The 20,632-nt window shown below is 41.3% G+C and overlaps 3 protein-coding genes across 11 annotated transcripts in view; 2 read left to right on the forward strand and 1 right to left on the reverse strand.

Moving 5' to 3' along the window:
* The window catches only part of FAM151B (family with sequence similarity 151 member B), a 33,415-nt gene extending 26,502 nt beyond the window's left edge, over positions 1 to 6,913 (forward strand). The window contains exon 6 of the mRNA XM_019728208.3: positions 1,078 to 6,913. Within this exon, the coding sequence (XP_019583767.1) occupies positions 1,078 to 1,237 (160 nt within the window). The 3' untranslated portion in view covers positions 1,238 to 6,913. The remainder of the gene's footprint in view (positions 1 to 1,077) is intronic.
* ANKRD34B (ankyrin repeat domain 34B) lies at positions 6,271 to 19,498 on the reverse strand. Of its 8 annotated transcripts, XM_074328784.2 has the most exons (6): positions 19,359 to 19,498; positions 18,309 to 18,449; positions 16,425 to 16,507; positions 15,971 to 16,126; positions 15,232 to 15,409; positions 6,271 to 9,435 (listed from the first exon to the last, which is right to left on the reverse strand). In XM_074328784.2, exon 6 carries the CDS (start codon positions 9,407 to 9,409, stop codon positions 7,874 to 7,876), a length of 1,536 nt encoding a protein of 511 aa, XP_074184885.1. In that variant the 5' UTR covers positions 9,410 to 9,435; positions 15,232 to 15,409; positions 15,971 to 16,126; positions 16,425 to 16,507; positions 18,309 to 18,449; positions 19,359 to 19,498; the 3' UTR covers positions 6,271 to 7,873. The 8 variants fall into 8 exon arrangements, with proteins under 8 accessions (XP_074184885.1, XP_074184888.1, XP_074184887.1 ...); XM_074328787.2 differs by lacking the exon at positions 15,971 to 16,126; XM_074328786.2 differs by lacking the exon at positions 15,232 to 15,409 and having other exon boundaries at positions 6,271 to 9,432.
* The window catches only part of MSH3 (mutS homolog 3), a 195,128-nt gene continuing 193,854 nt past the window's right edge, over positions 19,359 to 20,632 (forward strand). Inside the window, exon 1 of one of the 2 annotated variants that reach the window (XM_088796585.1) lies at positions 19,359 to 19,493. The gene's annotated coding sequence lies outside the window, so the exon portion shown is untranslated. The remainder of the gene's footprint in view (positions 19,494 to 20,632) is intronic. The other variant, XM_088796586.1, reaches the window with a different exon arrangement.

Here is a 20,632-nt window from a genome sequence, read left to right on the forward strand (position 1 = left end):
CTAAATTCATATCTGTGTCTTTTTATAAGGTTTGTCACCATGGTGTTGAAGTATAGTTTGCCATTTTAGCAAAAAATACAGGCTTTTAAAGTAATTTTCATTTCTTCTTTTCTGTATTCTCAGGTATAGTTTCAAAATTCTTTTTCATTTGTCACATATTACTGTGGGAAAAAATCCAAAGTACTTCCCTCTGTTACATTTCTAGAATGGTGTCACCATCCTTAGGACAGAAATGTGTCAACATAACAAGAATATGTATCTTGATTAGAGTATTTTTTATTAGCAGTAGAAAAAATGCTTTGGAGATTTCCCCCTGGAGTCTGACGGTTTATGGGGAAAATAAATATGAAACTACTTAATAGCTTTGTATTTCCCTAGACTCCAATGCATTAGGGGTAATGTAATAGTAATGTCACTAGAAGAAATGAAAATATACAATTTAAATAACATTAAAATTCTGAGCATATTCTTCTATTCATAGTAAATCTGCATATATTATTATTGTTTTTTTAACTCCAAAAATGGATCTAAATTTATTCCATTTGGCATTCTTAGTGGCATCTCTCGGCATTCTTGTATCTCATACAGAACCCCCCAGAAGGAATATTGGAGCCACTTGTAAGTGAATATGAATGTTGGGAATGTCAGTGAAATTTTTGTCTCTTCACAGCCCTTTCCAGTTGTGCTTTTGACTCTGGTGAGGCTACTGAAGAAACCCAGGTTAGAGCTGTAGTTTTTGTGTAGCGAACAGATTCTTTGATTAGCAGTACGATCTCCTCAGTTCTTTTTCAGTGCTACCCAGTCTGGGTTTCTAAAGCCATTTAACCTTCCTGCGATTCAGATAAGCAACAGAAATTTAGCAACAGAAATGTGAATTTTTTTCTCTCTGGTCCATTTGACATTGATGAGGGAATGAAACAGGAAAGTATAGTTCCACCATTGCTAATTGATTTTATTCATCTGTGTGAATTTGGGTTATAGACAAACAAGAGTAACTATTTTTAGGCTTATTGGAATTCATCATCACTGTTTCTTATCTTTCACTTTTAACTATATAATTGTTTTGTTTTAATGCAGATACAGCCTGACTGTTTGGACTGGAAAAAATGATAACTATTCCATTGATGATTTACTTTGCATTAGAGACCGTTTCGACAGAAAGCAAGTTTTCTATGACATCTTGGAACCGCAGAATCATGAATTTAAACAAACCATTGGAATCAAAGTTAATCTCTAAGAGGATTCTTCTAAATTATTTCATGTTTTGGTTTCATAATCCTTCTCTGCTTTGGTCTAAATTAATTATCATATAAATTATGATGATTGATTTATGCTCCAATTCTTCCAATCAAAAAATACCAATACGCACTGTATTAGGCATATGTTCTTATAATACTGTACTTATCTAAAAGATTTGGAAAGAAAAATTTCAGTAGGCCTAGTCTAATAATAATTTAGGAAAATGATACTTTAAAACCCTTTATAAAAAATAATTTTGATAGACTGAAGATAATTGAAAGAATCCATGTGTCATAAAACAGGTATAAATCACATTTTGTTGGCACTTGCATTCCAGAGATTCCACAGAAACATGGCACCCTTTTTCCTTTTCCTGAAGAACTGGTTATTTCAGAGACTACAAAAGAGTAAGAAGTCTTAAAAAAGTTTTTAACTTTCACAGAGGTGAACAGCTTTCTCTAACACAAAATCAAATCCATTTACTGAAAACAATATAGATTTAATCAGATGGAGGTAGAATTTCCATGTTGTTGGGAGTATAGTGACAGCTGTGTGTATTCTTTGTTTCAATCATAATGTTTTCTCTATAGTGAACAAAATAGTATTGGAGAGGAGAATTTTAATCCTGGTAACATATCATTTGATTTTCAAGTTTCTCACCAGTACCACCTTAGTCGAGGCCCTTGTTCTGCTACTAGAGTTTTAAAAACTAGTTCTTTGTGATTTCATTCTTCACACTCTACTCAGAGATACCCTGAGTATTTCTGCAGAAGAAAAATTTAAAAAACACCTATTTCTTTATGCCAAATCAAAAGCCTCCAGGAGTTTCCTACGTTCAACTTTGATTTTCACTCTTTCGAGACCTTATATACTCGTAATGTAGTCCCACTCTGAAAGTCAACTCACTGTCCTCCATTTCAAAAATGCCTGCATCAGTGGTCTCTAGATCTTACTTTAACAGTTAATTTTAACTATTTAATATTGTTCACTAATTGTGGCATACGTGTTAGTTATATCTCCTCGACTAGATCATAAAGTCCTTCATGGTAAGGGAACATTCTGAACTGTCCTTTATGGTACCTGGCGTAGTCCTGAGTAGGACATTGAGGAAAACATGTTGCTTCTATGATTTATTTTGTTGAAAAATGACTTACCAATGAATGTCCTAAAATATGTAATTTACCTTTTGTTTATTGACGATTTTCTCCCAGAGAATAAAGTAGTTCTATTTAGAAAAAGGAGCTTGGGTTTTTAATTCAGAGAGATTTCCCTTATAGCCCCTCTACTGTCTCTTACTAGCCATAGATTTGTAGAAATACTTAACCTCCTTGAGTCTTGGTTTCCTTATCTATAAAATAGTGGGGAAAATGAGGATTCTCTTGTAGGGTTGTGAAAATTAAGGGACATTGATGGAGGCATCTAGCTCAGTGCTCATCACATAGCAAGTGCTCATAGCCATTGTAGGTAGGTAGGTAGATAGATAGATAGATGTAAGAAATATAACATGAAACATTATAGACATATAAACACTTAAAACAATTATATTTGTACTTTAAATTTTAGCTCCAACTGAATGCAGTATTGTCAACATGTAAAACTTCACTTTCTTTTTTCAAATATTAAAAATTTTTTTCAATTACAGCTCACATACAATATTATGTTAGTTTCAAGTGTACAACATAGTTACTAGACATTTACATAACTTACAAGTCACCACCCTGATAAGTCTTTTACTCATCTGACACCATACATAGTTAAATAGTTAGTACAATATTATTGACTATATTCCCTTATGCTGTAACTAAAACTTTACTTTTTATGATTGTTTGCTAAAAACAAAAGGTGTAGTTTCATAATTACAAAATTTTAACAATTGCAACAAAGAATACTTCTTAAAATTATAGTAAAAGCTTAATTTATAAGTTTTCTAAAATGATCATGATATACTTTTATAAAGAGAGTTGAATTATAAGTGAACTGCATTTTAATGAAGTTTAAAATAAAATTCATTTGTCCAGATTATTTTTACTACTTGATTATCTTACCCTTAATAATATTTTTTAAACTATTAGTCTTAAGGCAAAATTCTTTTATATTGAGAAATATATTAACTGAGTGTCACTTAGATTAAGATTTAAAGGTATATTTTAAAGTATTCTCAGGAACAAAAATATATGAGAATTATAAAATATATTCTGTTGAAAAGTAAAATTTTAATGGATATCCATATGGGAAAAAAATCATCCCTACTTCACACCATACACAAATAGTAATTTGAGTTGGATCTTAGGCCTAAATGTGAAAGCTAAAATTATAAAACATTTAGAAGAGAATAAGGAGGGATGTTTATTAACACATATATGACAAAAGGTTCATACTTAGAATCTGTGAAGAACTATAAACTGATTTTTAAACAGAAGTTGAGCAACTCAGTTAAAAATGGGCAAAAGATTTGAACAGACACTTGAAAATTTGGTTGTTAAATGCTATTATTATTTTAAAAGCCTTAATGTACAAGAATGCATACAATACTATGTAGACACTGAGAAGCTACATTATTAATGTGGAAAGGTGTGTGTTGCAACATACTGTAGGCTGCAGAACAGATGTATTGTATCATTATTTATGTAAAATTGAATGTCTGTGTGCATTTATATACATAGGAAAATATTTGGGAAGACGTTCGTAGTCACAAAGAAAGTAAAAGGTTAAGTACTACCTACTTTTCCCCTCTAGGTTCTTGGGGCTAATGTGTTGGTGTTGAGGTCCCAGAGCATTTGAGGGTTACTTCCCAAGTCTGGCTGAGCAATCCTAGCCCTACAAGAGACTTTGGTACGAGACCCAATTGTTCAAAAAATCAGCTCTTTTAAAAGTACAGTAGTAGTGTATGGCTCTGTGACAGTGATGTTATTGCTAATTAGCCAGATGTGTATTCATTTATCCAGTGGGAAATTGTTAAAAGTTATTCAGAACAGGTGGTTGATTTAATTGTTTGTTGGAGCTAGGGTCTTGGATTTTTTCCCTTGTAATTAAAAAAGTTAAGTACCTAGTGAGTACGCAGAAAATTGCTCTTTCACCTTGAAATTTAAGATGTGAACCTATCTCATTGGAACCTACAATGTGTTTATAATCATAAATTCATGAATCAAATGCAAGGAAAATAGTTGGATGTTAAAAAGGAAGATGAGGGTAGTAGTGCTGAAGACTTTATCTAGAAGACGGGAGTAGAGTGGAGAGGTGAAACCGAGAGGAGCTGATAAGCAGGTCTGAGAAGGAGCAGGGCGGATCCAGCAACCTCTTCTCTAGTGCCCTCCACGACACTCCTCCTCATCCCTGTGATGGCTTCTCTTTCTTTGCACCCACCATTTTTTGGTCCAGAGGCCATCATTTGTCCAGTCACTTGTGTCTTTCATGAGGGAGACACATGACAGGACTTCAGGGCCCAGTTGGGAACTCTGTGGCGAGGGAGGTGGGCAGGCATCTAAGTGATGTCTTTTGTGCCGAGGCCGAGCCAGTAATTCAGAAATGATTCCTACCTCAAGGATCTTACAATCCAGTAGAGAGAGACCTGTAAACAATAAGTGGGCTATTTGCTATAATTCCTGTGATGGAACCATACATCAGGTTGTGGTAAGAGACAGCAGTCTGTTCTGAGAGAGAACACTTAAGTTGTGTCTTGAATGATGAGTGAGATTCACCAGGTAGACTTAGAGGGAAGGGCCTTCCAGGCAGAGGCACCTGAACGGAGGAACTCTAGGTGGGTAAGAGCCTGACTTGACCTGTTCAAGTGAGGTTGTGGAGGCATCGTGCTGTGAGGCAGGGGCCAGATTCATTTTCCGTGTTCAGCAGTTTGCTCCTTTTCTGTAGGCTGTGGGAGTCACCGCACCATTGTAAGCAGGGAAAGCTTGATCCTTTCTGAGTGTGAGAAAGGTGATTACAGTGGCAGGAGGAGATTTAGAATTCTTGTAGTGAAAGGAGATGAAGCTCTGAATTAAGGTGGTAGCAAAAGGGGATGGAAAGTCTCAAGAAATAGAGGAAAATTTAAGAAGGAAGAACTTGTAAGAGTTTTTAAACTAGTTAAATGGGGATGATGAGGAAGAGGGAAGAGTCTAGCGTTATGTATTTTTGGCTTCAGTAATAGGGTCAGGTGGTGCCACTAACCCAAACGGGATAGGACAGAGGCCAGGTGTAGCTATATTTCTCCTGATTAGTTGATACTGTTACTTTATACCAACTCGAAAGAAAAACGAAAACCCCATCTGCCTGTCCCGGAACTCACCTCTCCACTCTAACTTTAGAAAGGGTGCTCTTTAATTCAACCAATTTCTTAAGGAAACCTTCCAAGTAATTGCTACTTTTCTTTGTATTTTAAATTATTTAATAATTTTAAACAATAAAACTACCCCCACATTCCCTCCATCAGAGCAGAGAAAAAACAGGACTTGAAAAAAAGCTTACCCAGCCTCCTGGCCTCTAAGGAGACTCTTTTGTTTCTGTTTCTTTCATTTCTATGCTTCTGCTCTGGAAAAGGAGCAGCCTGGCTGTTCTGGATTTGGGTGTTGCTGTAGAATCTTCATTAAGGCTGATTATTACCTTTTTCTTCTTTATTCCTTCCTTGGGGTGAAAGAATGTAATAACAGGTCTAAAAAAGTAATTAAAATATCTGCTGAGAGAGTCTGTTGTTACTTTGTGAATTCAAGAGCTAATTGAAAAAACTCTGAACATGTATACATATTTGATTCCTTTTGCAAACATCTGTGACCTATCATTGGGATGCCAGTGATGTAGTCCACTTAAGACTGAACAGTCCCATGCAGTCCCTAAGTGTTCTTAGGATTAATAGATGACTAAAACCACTTACGAATATGGCCAACAATGTTTTAATCCCATTAAATATTTTTTCCCATGTTAGGACGAGAATAGCAACAAAAGTTACTTTTTCTTAATTTTCTGTTTACTCAAAGTCACACAGGTGGCACAATTTCTTTATCATTAGCATGTGAGATAAATAAAAACCAGTGATAGTCAAAATGACATTTTAAATCTTTATTGATACCATTTTGTTTATGAACTAATCTGTTTACATATTCTTCCAAACTGTATTTTACAACTTAACATCAAGCTCTTTTCTCAATTTAACAAAACTTTCAAAAAGGGTTTAGCTACCTGTAAACATCACCTATAATTCTATGTTCTGAATCAAAAAATATTTCTAATATTACTGTTCTTCAAAACATTAAATGGAACACCTCTGATTTTTTCCTAATAAAAGCCACAAGAAATTAATTACTATGTACATTACAACTTGCTTATATCAAATTACTAAGAAAAGCATCATGCCAATTGTTACGATCTCCTGTATACTGATAGAAGGCAAATAAATAAATCATCAAATTAATAGACTCAGATATTGTAGTTTGATTTATTCTTTCTTGTAAACGTCTAGATTGAAATAAGGATTTTTTTTGTATAAACACCATATTTTGTAATGATATAAATAATATAGTCATTTTATGATAGCATGGTATTCATTTATTTTGTTAGATATTATTGACAGGCCCTAAAATACTACATGACTGGAGTGTCACACTAAGGAAATTATTCTTATAAAGCCTCATTATAGAAATGTCTAATAATTATATACCTGAAATAAAAAGATGTTGTTTAACATTGACTGAATATTTAGTATACTTTGTAATTTTCTACTGGCTTTCTTAATTTTAGCTCGCCTAAGCTAATCTAATCATATTTTTCTTTTCTAAAATGAAGCAGGTATTTAGTTTCTATTTGTGATAAATCCCAAACTTTTAGATTTTTTTGGTTGTTCTGAGAAAGACAAGAATAATTTGATATAAGTAAAAAGCAATGCTTTTTAACTTTTATCGGGAACCTATGAATAGGCATCAAAAAATAATAACAGGAATTAAAGGATATGGAGAAAGAAGAATACCGTAAGATAACATTTTCATTTAAATGTGTAATAAAATAAAGCAAAAAGCAGCGCACAAACACTTGGCGTAGATTATTACTAGCACGTAAAACTCTGATCTGCCATCCGGCAATATGAATATTAGCTGCGTCTACTATAATGGTTGACCATTAAACTTTTAATTAGATTTCCACCTACCTGCAGTCAACATTTTTGAACAGTTAGTTCATTCTTTCTTTGTAGTTTAAACTACATTTTATAGCTGTCAGTGGTTTCATTTATGCTTTTGGCATCATGGAAAACAACAATCTTATGTATTTACTTGAAATGTTAAAAAAAAATTACTGACTTGAAAGCAATTTCCTAATAAAATATTTGGCAAATCTGAAAAAAAATTTAAAGTTATCTCCAACATATATGATCTTTCTTTGCTGACTTTTGTTTAAATTAAAAACTTGTACCACATGGTTGTTAAATATTGGAAGTTTTGAGAAAAATAGCTTTAATTTTGAGAGAATCCCTTACCAGAAACTATATACTCTCTGTGTCTCCACAGTGCCTAATACAATACACAGTTCATGTAGATCCCCCTGTTATGGACCAACCAGTTACAAGATTGAAAAGGATGGACATTTGAGATTTATTCTCTAGTTCTCTATTTCTCTGATACAGACATTTGAACAAAATGTGTTTTTTAGCCATCTCTTAAAAATTTACTAACTGCTTAATTTGTTCCGTTTGCAATGATTGTCTCCTTAACAACATTTTTTTACTTTTGAATTCTTTAGGGAAAATAGGAACTGTTGGCATAAACACTTTTTGACCACAAGAAAGAAGGCTGGAAATCTTGTTGACACTGACATCTGAGATGGGATGGTGAGGAGTCACATTTAAGGGGGGCAGAAACCCTGGTCTGATTGGGGTAATACTGTGATCTAAAGGGAAAGCTCCTGAGCCCCGTCTTTCTAAAATGGCATGATTCCTCCTGCCCAGGGGGCCTGGGGGGACATTCTCCAACAATTCTTTGGACCCTGACAACAAAGAAGGAGATGGTGAGAGCATCTTTTTCTTTCCTGTAAGTGCTTTGCCATCTTCTAAAGTTGTAGGGATTAGACCAGCTGAGAGTTGGGAATCAGAGCTGTAGTGATTTGCCCCTGAATTTCTTTTCTGAACTATACTTCTTAAGGTGGAAGCAAACAGGGTCTGGTTAGGGTCTGGGTCCTCGTCAACAGGGATTTCCGTACATTGCTGATTTCCTTCTGAAAAAAATGATTGATAATTTATTTCATCATATGACATCTTTCTTGAGCTGGCCTGATCAAAGGCTCTTAGCAAATGTGCCGTGTCTTTTACATCAATACTTTGGTGTCTAGTGATGAATCGCTTGGAAAGGGCCTGCCCATTGGTTTTGTAGGATAATTCTTCCTCTGGAGTAATATCCTGGAGCTCCTCTTGCAAAGAGGCCACTCTGTTCAGGTGCATTAATGAAGGGGGGCTCTTGATCCAGGCTGGAGCCTGCGGTAGCTTGGGCCCAGTAAGGGCCACAGCAGGCTTCCTAACAGGGGAGCCTGGGTCCCAGGTATCATCACTGCTTCCTGAGAGCTCCAGATCTTTAAGACCAAAAAGGGACATTTCAGTTTCAGAAGAACGTGAAAGTGGCGATGAGGCTGTTTTTATGTCTATTTCTGAAGGAGTGGCACAGGTGGCTGGGGAATGACACCCATCTATGTCAGGCATATTTAAGTACTGTTGGGTAGTGTGCCTGCCAGAGGGCGATTTTGCTGTCGTTATGATAATGACCTCTTTCCCCTTTGCCTTGCAAGCACTAAGCAGAACTTTCAGGGTTTCTTTATCTTCTGAATTTATAGCATACACGAGGGCCGAGTAACTAGAATGGTCTTGCAAGCTAAGGTCCGCCCCACTCTTTAGGAGCAAGGAAACAACTTCAGGACCAGCTTTTTCTAAGCAAGCATGCATCAAAGCGGTTTTCCCAGATTTGTCCTGTATGTTGGGATCAGCATTGTTTTCTAACAGGTATTTAACCATTTTGGCTTTACTGACACTCTGGGGGTCAACATGTTTGGTCTTACAAGCGATCATTAAAGGTGTTTCCCCACGGTCGTTACTCTCATTGATGTAGGCGCCACCTTCTAGCAAGAGTCTTGTGAGGCGAAGCCGGCTCTGATGGACTGCTTTAATCAGGGAGTTTCCATCACTTGAAATTTCTGCACCTTCATCCATCTTCAAAAGTCAGAAATCAATGCCTGCTACCAAAGAGATAAAGATCAAAAGATTAGTCAGAATCGATGTCCCCATTTATATTCCTATTGTTACAATTTCTGAAATAATATAGAAAGAGGACATAAGTGAGATTGTGTTATTAATACATACAGGGCAAAGTAGTGAATTGCAAAATAAATTTTAGACTAGTAACAAATTTTAGGAAATTACAAACTAACATTTACTTTCAAAATCTTCATTGAATATTTATGGTATAACATCAACCTAGTACTTCCCTAAATCCCAATTAATAAAATAATAATCTACTTATTTTCTACTTGTGAAAAATATATTTAAAATAATACTAAAATGCAAATTTAAGCAAAAAAAAAGATTCTGTGAACTTTCAACTGAATCAATGAAAATGCAGCATGTTTATTGTGGTAGATTAATGTAAAAATGCCTTAGTTTTAAATTATTACTTAAACATGCTCTTTAGTTAAATAATACCACCATTTCTAGATTTTTCCATTTGAGGGGCATTTATGTTTCTTTTTGTTTTTTAATTTATTGGGGTGACAATTGTTAGTGAAATTACATAGATTTCAGGTGTACAATTCTGTATTACATCATCTATAAATCCCACTGTGTGTTCACCACCCAGAGTCAGTTCCCCTTCCATCACCATATATTTGATCCCCCTTACCCTCATCTCCCACCCCCCACCCCTATGTTTCTTTTAAAGGATGAAAAATTATTTGGACTACAAGACGTTAAAATAACTGACACAATGTCTGGAATTCACACTGAGATGGGAATGGTGAGCATGTGATTATGTATTTTTCTTGATTCCATTATTGAAATCATATGCTGACCAGATTATGGGGTTAGCAACATACTGTTGGGGTTAAGTTTTGACAGCAGTACACTTACTCTGAAAAGAGAGTGTTCTAAGCTAGAAACATGAAGACATGTATGTAGACTTTAGAACCATTTCATTTTTTTACCATTAAACTGAAAATTATTTATGTTTATTTAAATAATTTAGATTCAAACTCCTTCAACAGATAATTCTATTAGGTGATCAGAATTGGGTCTTTATTTAGAATTGAAGAAATGGTTGTCTTTTAACAGTCCTTAGAGCTGGGGAGAAAAATCAAATGTAGTTTATATAATCTTTAAATATAATTAATTAAGTAGTTTTTAAAAATTGAGATACTGTTTATTCCACTCACCTACTTGTAAAATTAAGAATATGGGACATGATTTTCTACTGGATGATGGAATAGATAATAAATACAATGTCCTCTGAACTAACAGAAGAAAAGATGTAGACAGCAGGAAGAAAAAGGGGGGAAGACAGACATGTACACAGAAATTAATTCAATTGTTAAACAGCTATAAACTCCTCATACGTGCTGGGCACTGAGCTACAAAGGTACAAGCCCTAGAGCCCTGCGGAACGTACACCGTTGTTTGGAAGAGATACTGTATAAGCAGTGGGTTATGAGTTAGTCGTGAGAACACACAGGTTTTCATGGCTTGGGGACTCACGGGGGCTTCACAGAGGCTAACCATTTGAGCTGGGTCTTGAGGACTGCATAAGAGTTTCCCAGACAAAGGAAGAAAAAAGAAGAAGGGAATACTCCTTGTGCAAAGGCCTAGAGCCTTAATATAGCACAGTTATTTATCATAAATCAGGCTTCATTTATGCTGATTAACCAAACTTTAGGAAAATATTTTAGCAGGTGGTTACAGTGAGAGTGACTGTGACAGAACACGCACGTCTAATTTTGCCCCTTCCTGAAACCCCCTGAAACTGATGAATTTTTAAAAAGACATAAACTCACAAGGGCAGCAGGAAAAGGAGAGAAGATGCAGTTAGGGACCAGTGGTAACTGACTCAGCCAACCTGACAGGGCTGTGCCTCCAGTTGGTGGTGGTGAAGCCGGGAACTAAGCCCAGGTACCCTGCAGAACCCTAGAACGAGGCAGCAGCAGGAATCTCTAGAACTGGGATGTGGAGAGTACAGCTAGAATAAGATGGACAATGAAACCCTTGGAAAAAGGTAGAAATTATCTTCAGCTGAGAAGTGGTTACTAACTGCCCATTAAAGCTCTAGTGGTTCTGAATGCAAAACAAACAAACAAACAAACAAACAAATAAATAAATAAATAAAATAAGATGGACTAGGTACAAAGCTGCTGGAGAAACAGTTAGATCCCTAGCTCCTTGCTCCTCGAAGTGAGACCCTACTTTGGACCTGTAGCAGCAGCATTATCTGACACTTGTTAGATCTGCAGCATCTCGGGGTCCACCCAAGACCTACTGAGTGAGAGACTACATTGTAACTGGATCCCCAAGTGATTTGTATGTACACGAAAGTTTGGGAAGTTCTGCCTCAGGTCATTCCTTCATTCCCAGCCTCTAGGAGATAAGGAGACTGCCTCTCCACCCAAGAAGATGTCCAGAGGTTAATTCTCCAGAAAGGTGAAATGGAGGGTCTCTGGACTGGGAGACAGCAGGCATGTTTGATGACAAGAAAACGGGGATACGTGATTTTATACCTACTGACCACGGAATGAAGGCAGTCATAGCTTTCTCCTTCACCTCGGCTGCAAGAAGGCTGGCAGCCATACCCTTATCCGTTAGGCAAAAATTGCTATCCTCTTCTTTCAAGAATCTGATCTGCCTACGAGAAGATACCTACAAGTACTGATCACAGGGACTCCCCAACATGCCACCCAGATCATCCTACAATGAGGCTCAAAGGACACAAGCCTCACGCACGTGCTCCAGGCTTCTCATGGGCTTTTTCATCCAGGCCCTTTGATCATGAGCAGATAGTTAAAACAAAAAATGAACAAAAGAGCCTCTTACATTAGAAATACAGAACCAGAATAGAAAAAAAAAAAAAAACCAACTTGGTGGAAACAGATATAAGTCAGGAAAATGAAAACTGCAAAAGCTTCAAAGGGATAAGATGTTGTAACCACGAAACAAGATTCTGTGAAAAAAGAATATTTAGAGACCATAAACAGCTATCCAAAGGTCAAAACATGATGCAAACTGCAAATCTCTGTAGAAGGGTTGGATAGTAACATTGATAAAATCTGTAACACAGTTAAGCAAAATGAACAGAAGATAAAAAATAAGAAAATTCGAGGCCTAGACCAGGATATCCAACATCCAACTAACAGAAGTTCCAGCCAGAGGAAATAGTGGGGGTGGGGCAGAGGAGAGCATGAGATAAAATGATCAATGAGATCAAGAAAATTTTCTAGGCCTGAGGGACATGAGTTACTAAATTGAAAGGGCCCAATTAGAACACAGCACAGTGAATGAAAGCAGACCCTGACGATGGCACGTGGTTATAACTTTCCAGAACACTGAGAGCAGAGAAGACTGAACTTGGGGGCCAGAGATGGGGAGCGGGGTGGATAAGTCACATACTGAAGGATCAAGAATTAGAGTGGGTTCAGATGCAACACCAGCAATGGAAGACTGTTTATTTTAAAATCTGAAGGAAAAGTGATTCCTTGCTTAGAATTCTTTTAGGTTGGTGCAAAAGTAATTGCAGTTTTTGCAATTATTTTTAACCTTTTAAACCACACTTACTTGTGCACCAACCTAATATATCTAGCCAAATCATCAGTCAAGAATTGGAATACACTCAAGAATCGACTGGAAGATGTCATTTACCAAGATGAAATGGTAGAACAAGAAAGAAGACATGAGATACCAGAGGCTGGACATCCTTAGAGAGAAGAGGCACCAAAAATCCCCAGGACGGTGGTGAGAGGAGATGCCATGATAATGGATGTATACAAACATCATCTCTGAGCTCATACTGCCATTTTACCATCTTGTCCTCCATTGAGGACCAAATGCTCAGGTGAGCCTGCCCTCAGGTGCTTAATCTACTTGCTTTGTCCTGACCAATGCTCTGCGCTCTCCTCCACGCCCTGCTTTCTGGGGCAGCCAGTGGAACTCATTTTAGCCCTGTGCTCAGTTCTGCTTTGATCCGCTCTGAGATCTGGGGCTAAGTCATGGTGAGCTTAGGAGGAGAAAGAATGAGCACCCATTCCCTTTGGATATCTACCGGTCGTACCTGGTCTACATTAGAGCTCTGCCAGAAGCCCTGTAATGGTGAGTCCCACGTTTCCCAGCGCTCACTCATGACCTCGCCCAGAAGAGGCTCCTGTAAACACTCTTCCAGACGCTGAGGTGAACAGTCTAGAGACTAAAGCTCTCCTGAGAGCTTTCATCATACATTGGCAATGTTGACCTTTCTTTATTCATCTAATTTTGTGCTCGCTACCCAGTTTTTCAAAAATAAACAATTTAAGAATCAGGCACAAATGGGAAACTGAAGAGAAAAAACACAGAAGGAATGATTAACGCAAAAATCAAGAGAAAGTTATTCTCGGTGGAGTAGGGGGAACAATACAATTTGAGAGGGAGGCAGGAACTTGTAAGGTGTAGGTAATGTTGTTTCTCAGCCTGGGTGGCATGTATATGGGTGTCTATATTGTTACCATTTTTAAACAGTACATATTTCACATACTCTTGTACGATATTACTTTTATCTATTTCTTGTAAAATGGAATGTGTATACAGAAAAGAGCATAGCATTTCTATAGGACATAATTAAAAGTTATAGAGATACAGTATCAATAACATAAAAACACCTTTGACCAAAAGTAGCATTTGAGAAACAGATACTCATGAGAACAAGTTGTCAGATGCCACATTGCAATATTATACTCTCATACAATAAAGTCTTTTTTTTTTTTGCCTGCATCACATTCTAGTCTATAATTCTTCCTTTCTTTTCTTTCCTCTTTTCCTCCTTCCTTCCTTCCTCCCTCCCTTCTCCCCTCCCTCCCTCCTTTCCTTCCGTCTTTTAAAAATGTGTTACAAGAAATTTTTGGAAAGATTTTCAAACCTTTTCATCTATCCTCATGTAAAAGCCTTTCCCCACAGCACTAAACCCAACCACTTCCGGTCAAAACTTTCTCTCACCAAAGTTGGTGTCACGAGGTTCCGGGAGAAGGGGCCTGGCAATGCACTGCCCCCTGGGATGCCTGCGGGCAGCAGTGCCAGACCACAGTCCTATGCAAACGGAGGGCACTGTGGGCTCCCTGGCCTCAGAGAAGCTGGGCAGTGGCACCACTAGCTCATGGCTGCCAGTGAATCTATCTGCTATGGGGTGGACATAGGCAGAGCCCCTCCCCTAAGAGCTGGAGGACTGTTAGCAAAAACAACTCCACAAGGCTTACTCTTTGTTGGTTATAAAACCCACTGGTTTGCTCACTTTTTAAATTGCTCACGTTTAGTAGAGCAATTTTGAAATTGTTTAAACATTACATTTTTCAGAGAAAAAAGTCACATAACTTTATTTTCCATGTGTATACATGTTTGGTTTCCTAGTGCCTCATTTGTAATCAGTACCTTATCGGAATAATCCCCTTGTCTTTATGCCCTCATCCTCTTTCAGTTGCCTCTTTTATCTTGCTTCAGCCACTTACTTGTGCATCAAAAATGCTGACCCTGAAGTTTGACTTAAATTTACTCTTCACAGAGATAAGTTCTACCTCTGATGAAACCACTTCTCTCGCCTACAGTTATCCTAGTTCAGAAAAGTCCTGGCCTCCTGTCTCCTGTGAAACACCCTCACTGGGCACCCCGTGCTGATACTGTCTCCACATTCAGTCAGACCTTTTGTTACAATCTAGCTTATAAATGATCCCCACGTTCCAAATAGATCACAGTTCAGCTGGAGGACATTCGGAGGTCAGAGAAACCCAGATTTCCATCCGGAATCCCCTACCGGTACTTACTAGCTGAATGCCCTGCTCAAGTCTCTCAGCCTCTCAGAATCTTGGATTCCTCATCTGTGGAAGGACAATCAGCTAATATGCATCCCCCTCGGGGGTGGTGGTGGTGGTGGTGGTGATGAAATCAGACATGTCTAGAAGAAGCCTTCCTTGTTGTGCCTTCCTATTCACTGCAGTCTTCCTTTTAAAAAAATTATCTTAGAATTTAGCCTTTTATTTTTATCATGTCTCTAATCCACAGCCTATTTAAATAACATAAAATACTTAAAATGTTTTTCTGTGGGATCTGCAAATAATGTTTTGTAAACATAAATGGAATCTACTAAGTGAAATACGGAAAGAAGACATTCTTTAAAGTGCAGTTTCCTTATAATTTTCAAGTGCAATAATTTCAACATTATTATAACATTAATTATTAAACAGCTGGATAAATTGCTTTTTATTTTAAAATGAGAACGTCTTTAACATCACTTGCAGTTCATCATGGTATATTTACCACACTCTTGGTTACTCTCTCTACTCCCAAGACACCACTAAAATTACAATTTAGTTATTAAAAAAATGAAAAAGATATATATTCTAAAGAACAGAGAAAATTGGAGCGGTATCATCAGATTAGCAATTTCAAACAACCTCTGGAAACAGAGGGCGGTGGGGGTGGCACGGTAAACTGCCTTAGCACAGCAGAGGCTGTAGCCGAAAGCACCAGGAACACCAGGGAGATGGAAGGGAGCCAGCTTACCGGCAAGACCCATGACGTTTAGGATGTGGAGGCCCCAAGATACACAGCAAGTGGCAATGAAACACAAGGCTGAAGAGAAGCGGATGGCTCAAATCTGTGGACATAACAACTGTACTCCCAGGTACTTGACTCCACTGCAAGTAGCAGACATCCGCTCTTTTAGGCAAGAAAACAAAAAATTTATTCTCGGAACAGATTGAGCAGAAAGGCTCCAAACTTGGAGGCAGCCTACTGAAAACGGGGATAAAATGAGAGCCTACAGGCTGAATGGTGGACCCCCCCCCCAGCTCTCTGCCCTACTACCAGGAGACTTGAAACCAGGAAAAAGAAGTGAAAAGTACTGGATCTTAGATTATGAGCCCTATTAAAAATATCTGTCCATAAATGAAGCAATTCAAATCATAACTACATGCGCCCCTCTAGACACCCACTCTAAATGGAAATAGACAGTTACCTGAAAACATTATTCAAAATTTCATACGCCACTTATGTCTTTTCTCTCCCTGGGTGAGTTTTCTGTCAGCCAGCTGTCAGTTTCTATGAAGGAAAAAATTAAAGCTATTCAGAGTTACATAAATACCAATAATGTGTTGCATGCACCTCTCCCATTTGGAGTCTAGATTTTTTTCATTCCTCGTTAAGACATCCAGTGTTTTTTCAGTTAATCATATTGCATTGATTATGAGTCTGTAGAAGTGTCTGGCATGGGTCCTCTGTGTCTGGCATGACCACCCTGTGTGTATCTGCAGGAGGCATCCCACCCTGCAAGCACGGCTGCCATTGAAAGGGTCTCCGCACTCAGCGGGTCAGGCCCCGGCTCTGTGCAGATGAAGAGGCTGAGAAAGGAAAGGTTCGAGAACTCTCCCAAAGTTACTCCTCTTCCTCACCTGCTTGCCAGGGCTTATTTAGGTGTTGTGTATCCTTTATATTACGTCTCCTTGTTTCTTGGATGATCAACTTCCGACAGAGTAGGGTTCTGTTGTGAGTACCTGTTTCATGTGGTACCTAACCGGAGTGCTACATGGGCTGAGGTGCTTTAAAAGGCATCTCAGAGGCGGTAGGCTTGGCCTTTCCTGTGGCTTTTTGTGCCCGTGCCACCTCCAGTTTTCCTTTCATTGGAGGGAAGTGTTATTTTCCTTTGAGCCTCTTACTCCATCTCCAAATAGGATCGGTGCTCCCTCCCAAAAGTCGGCTGTCTGACCGTGGTGGGGGAGGGCAGCAAGGGATGGAGATTAACAAAGGGGTTTCAAGCTCTAGATTCAGCCCCACACCCTTGCCCAGTCCCTGCCTCTGTGCTGCCAAGGGGACAAAATGGTCAGAGGAGGCAGCAGGCTGTGTGTCAGAGACCTGTGGACTGGTCGGGCTCTTCCCAAGTTCCCAACTCTTGGGAAGCCATTCTGAGCCTGTTTCCTCATCCCTAAACTGGAGATAAAATCTACTTTACAGTAGACGATTGTGAAGATTTCAAAGATCCTAACACACTTGCCACTTAATTCAATAAGTGTCCATTTCTAAACATGCCTCACTCAAGGAGAATCCGCCAGGCTGGTGGAGCCTGACAGTGGGAGGCCAAGGTCCCTGTACCAACGGGCTCTTCCCCTTCTGTGGGCATAAGAGTCACATGAAGAGTTTGTTAAAAATAAGATCCCAGGCTCCACTCCCAGGTATTCAATAGGGGGTGCCTGCTATGTACATTTGGAGAAAAATCTGTGGCAAACTCTTCATTCCTCATTCCATCCCCATTTTCCTATTTGCTATCAACCCCTGCCTCAGGCTGCCTGCAGGCTCTCTGTCATCATCTCCAGGTAGTCTGGTGCTCATCTCCCAGAGGGAGCAGGGGGAGCCCACAGGCCCAGAGAAGAGTACAGCCTTGAGTTGTAATGGACCAAGGACTGGAGGAGTGCTGCCCTGCCCTTCCCAGACAGAGCTACAAACATCCCGAGTCCCAGAGGGCAGCCCAAGGCCAGCTACGCTTGGAATGTGAGGCAAGCCTGCCTGCCACAAGCAGAGTATGTCTCCTCCCCAAGCAAGGTAAGGGACACTGCCAGAACAAAAGATGTATCAGAGGTTGTCCCAGGAAATGTAATGACTTGCCAGGAAAAGTGTTCCCCCCTGGCATCAGCTTGTAAGAAATATTTAGAAACTGCCCAAGGAGAGGAGTAGCTGGTAAGGTTTGCTGTGTTTCCCATACACACCCAAAAAGAGCTAGTGTCTTGTTCCAGTTCCTTCCGCTGCCTCCAGGCTCTGGGTCTGCGGGGCCCTGGGTCAGCCACACCCCCACCTCTTTCAGCAGACCCCCCCTCCCAGAACATGGACAGACAGACACGCAAACCTATACCTCCAAGTCTCAGGGAACCAAGGTGATGGATTTCCAAGCTGTTGAGGATTCTGGCAGTGTCTCCACGGTCCCCGCCGGCTCTGGGAACAGAGCTCGTTTCCTCGGTTTTTCCCGAGCGCGGGAGGGAGAAAGCCCGAGGTGCTGTTGGAGAAGGGCAAAGGAAGGTGACTGGGGCGACCGCACCGGGGCACCGATGGGGGCAGGGTACGCGACTCGCCACCTCATCTCTGAGCCAAGCTGGCGGGCTGAGGCGATCGCCATCCACTCGGGTTCAGCCCAGAGTCCCTGCAGAGCGGTCCCCGCGCCGCCCACCGGGAGGACGCGGCCTTCCCTTGGGAAATGGCACGCCCGAGGGGAGCAGTTATTGCCCCCATCCTGGGGCAGGCACACCTCTGGACTCCAGCTCTTGGGTAGGGAGATCCGGGGTCCTGGTGCCAAAGCTGTGCGCGCCCGAGAGACGCCAGGACCCGGCTGCCAGCCCCTGTGTGGTTCCCATTTGTCGAGCTAGTGGCTGCGAACGGCTCCGCAGCCCCCAGCCCGCCCTCTGCGCTCACCCTGCATCTCCTACAGCCTGGCCGCCCGAGGCACCTGCGGAGACATGTCCAAGTCTGAGGCTCCGACACGCGCGACCCAATAGCCGAGCGCGCGCCGCTCGCGCTGCGGCGCCGACCCGCGCCCGCGAGGCCCCTGCCCGGATCCTCCCAGACATCCCGCGGCTGCGGGCAGCCTCATCCATCCCCCAGTGCGGCGAGGGAGAGAAGGGGAAACCCGCATCCCGGTGGGGTCCAAGCCCGAGCCGCCGCAAAGCCCGGGATGGCGGGGCAGAGTCTGGACAGGCCCCTGCAGCCCGGGGACCCGCGACTGATGCCGGGTCTCGCTCGCCGCTCGGGGCACTGCAGTGTCAGGGTGCGTTAGAGGTGCGGGCTCCCAGGGCCTAAACGCACCAGGCGCGGTGCATAGAGGCCGCCCTCGGTGCCCTCCTCCCGGCAGGCAAACGGCAAACCAAAGTTTCCCCAAGTGCAGCCTGCAGAGCCCGCGGGGCACACTGACCTGGGACGCGCTGTCGAGTCGGCGTCGGCGCCTCCCGCCTCCCTCGCTCTGTCGGCTCCGTCCCTCCGCGCCAGTGGCCCCAGGGCGTCGTCTGGACTGGATTGAGGTCTTCGGCAGCTCGAGTCGCAGATCCGGGTAGGTGCCACCTTTTCCCCGCCCCTGTTCGTCTGGGAGAGGGGGCGGCGGGCTCGGAGCTGCGAAGCGTTGGAGTGGGGACCCGGAGGCGCGCACCTCGCCAGACGCCCCGGCGGCACGGAGCTTCCGCTGGGAGTGACGCGCTGGCCTTGGGCTGCGCTGCAGTTGGGGGCGGCAGGGCCAAAGTATGTTCGGGCCCCGGGGGCCAAAGCCTAGCCTCCCAAGCTCCACCTTCTGTTCCCACAAGTAGTCCCTCCCTACCCCAGTCCGGTCCCCCCCCCCCCCCCCCCCCGCCCCCGCGCTTTCGCTGGAGCGACTTGGCCCAGAGTAGGGACCACAGGGTCTTCCCCACTGCGGGGAGATGGCCACCCCTGCATCCCTTACCTCCAGGTCCCTGATTCTCCCTGTTCATATTTGCGTCTTTCTCGTGCCCCCCACCCCCACCCCTTCATATTCACCTGGCTGATCCATGTGTTTGTCCCCCGCGGGTCCCTCTCCTGCCTTCCGGGCCCTGTACTCCCTATAGGTAAAGACAGGGCCTCACTTCAGGTTGGGGTGTTGGTGGGAGCAACCATTCTTGTCTGTATGAGTTTATAACTTTATTACTCTATTATTAAAATAGTAATGTAACACTTTAACAAAGTACATTTCATGTGCTAAACTTCACTGAGGGATAGAGACGAAATTAAGTAGAAGCAATGCTTCTGAGTCCATTCGTGGTATCAGGGGTCATCTGGTGGAGAGAAGACCATGACCATTTTTTGTTGTTCGGATAACGTCAATCATAAGTAGTTTGTAGCTTTTTGTTTTTTAATTTTTATTGGGGAATATTGGGGAATAGAGTGTTTCTCCAGGGTCCATGAGCTCCAAGTCGTCCTTCAATCTAGTTGTGGAGGGTGCAGCTCACTGGCCCATGTGGGAATCCAGCCCTCAACACTGTTGTTCAGAGCTCCTGCTCTAACCGACTGAGTCATCCTGCTGCCCTAAGTAGTCTGTAGTTTTGAGTCCTCAGAACCCGAAAGTAGACTTAACTCTGGGCAGTCATCCTGTATTTAGGAAAATACCTGCTGAAAGGGTGAATATATGTAAAGCAAGTTCACGGGATATTTTAACTGAGAGCTGGACTCTAGGGAGCGGGG

This window comes from Rhinolophus sinicus, chromosome 3 (assembly GCF_057876585.1).
Source record: "Rhinolophus sinicus isolate RSI-liver-muscle chromosome 3, RSI-T2T, whole genome shotgun sequence".
NCBI classification, from domain to species: domain Eukaryota; kingdom Metazoa; phylum Chordata; class Mammalia; order Chiroptera; family Rhinolophidae; genus Rhinolophus; species Rhinolophus sinicus.

Excerpts from the sequence above, each read along its gene's own strand:
- ANKRD34B (XM_074328788.2), bottom strand. The coding sequence starts at position 9,409 with ATGGATGAAGGTGCAGAAATTTCAAGTGATGGAAACTCCCTGATTAAA.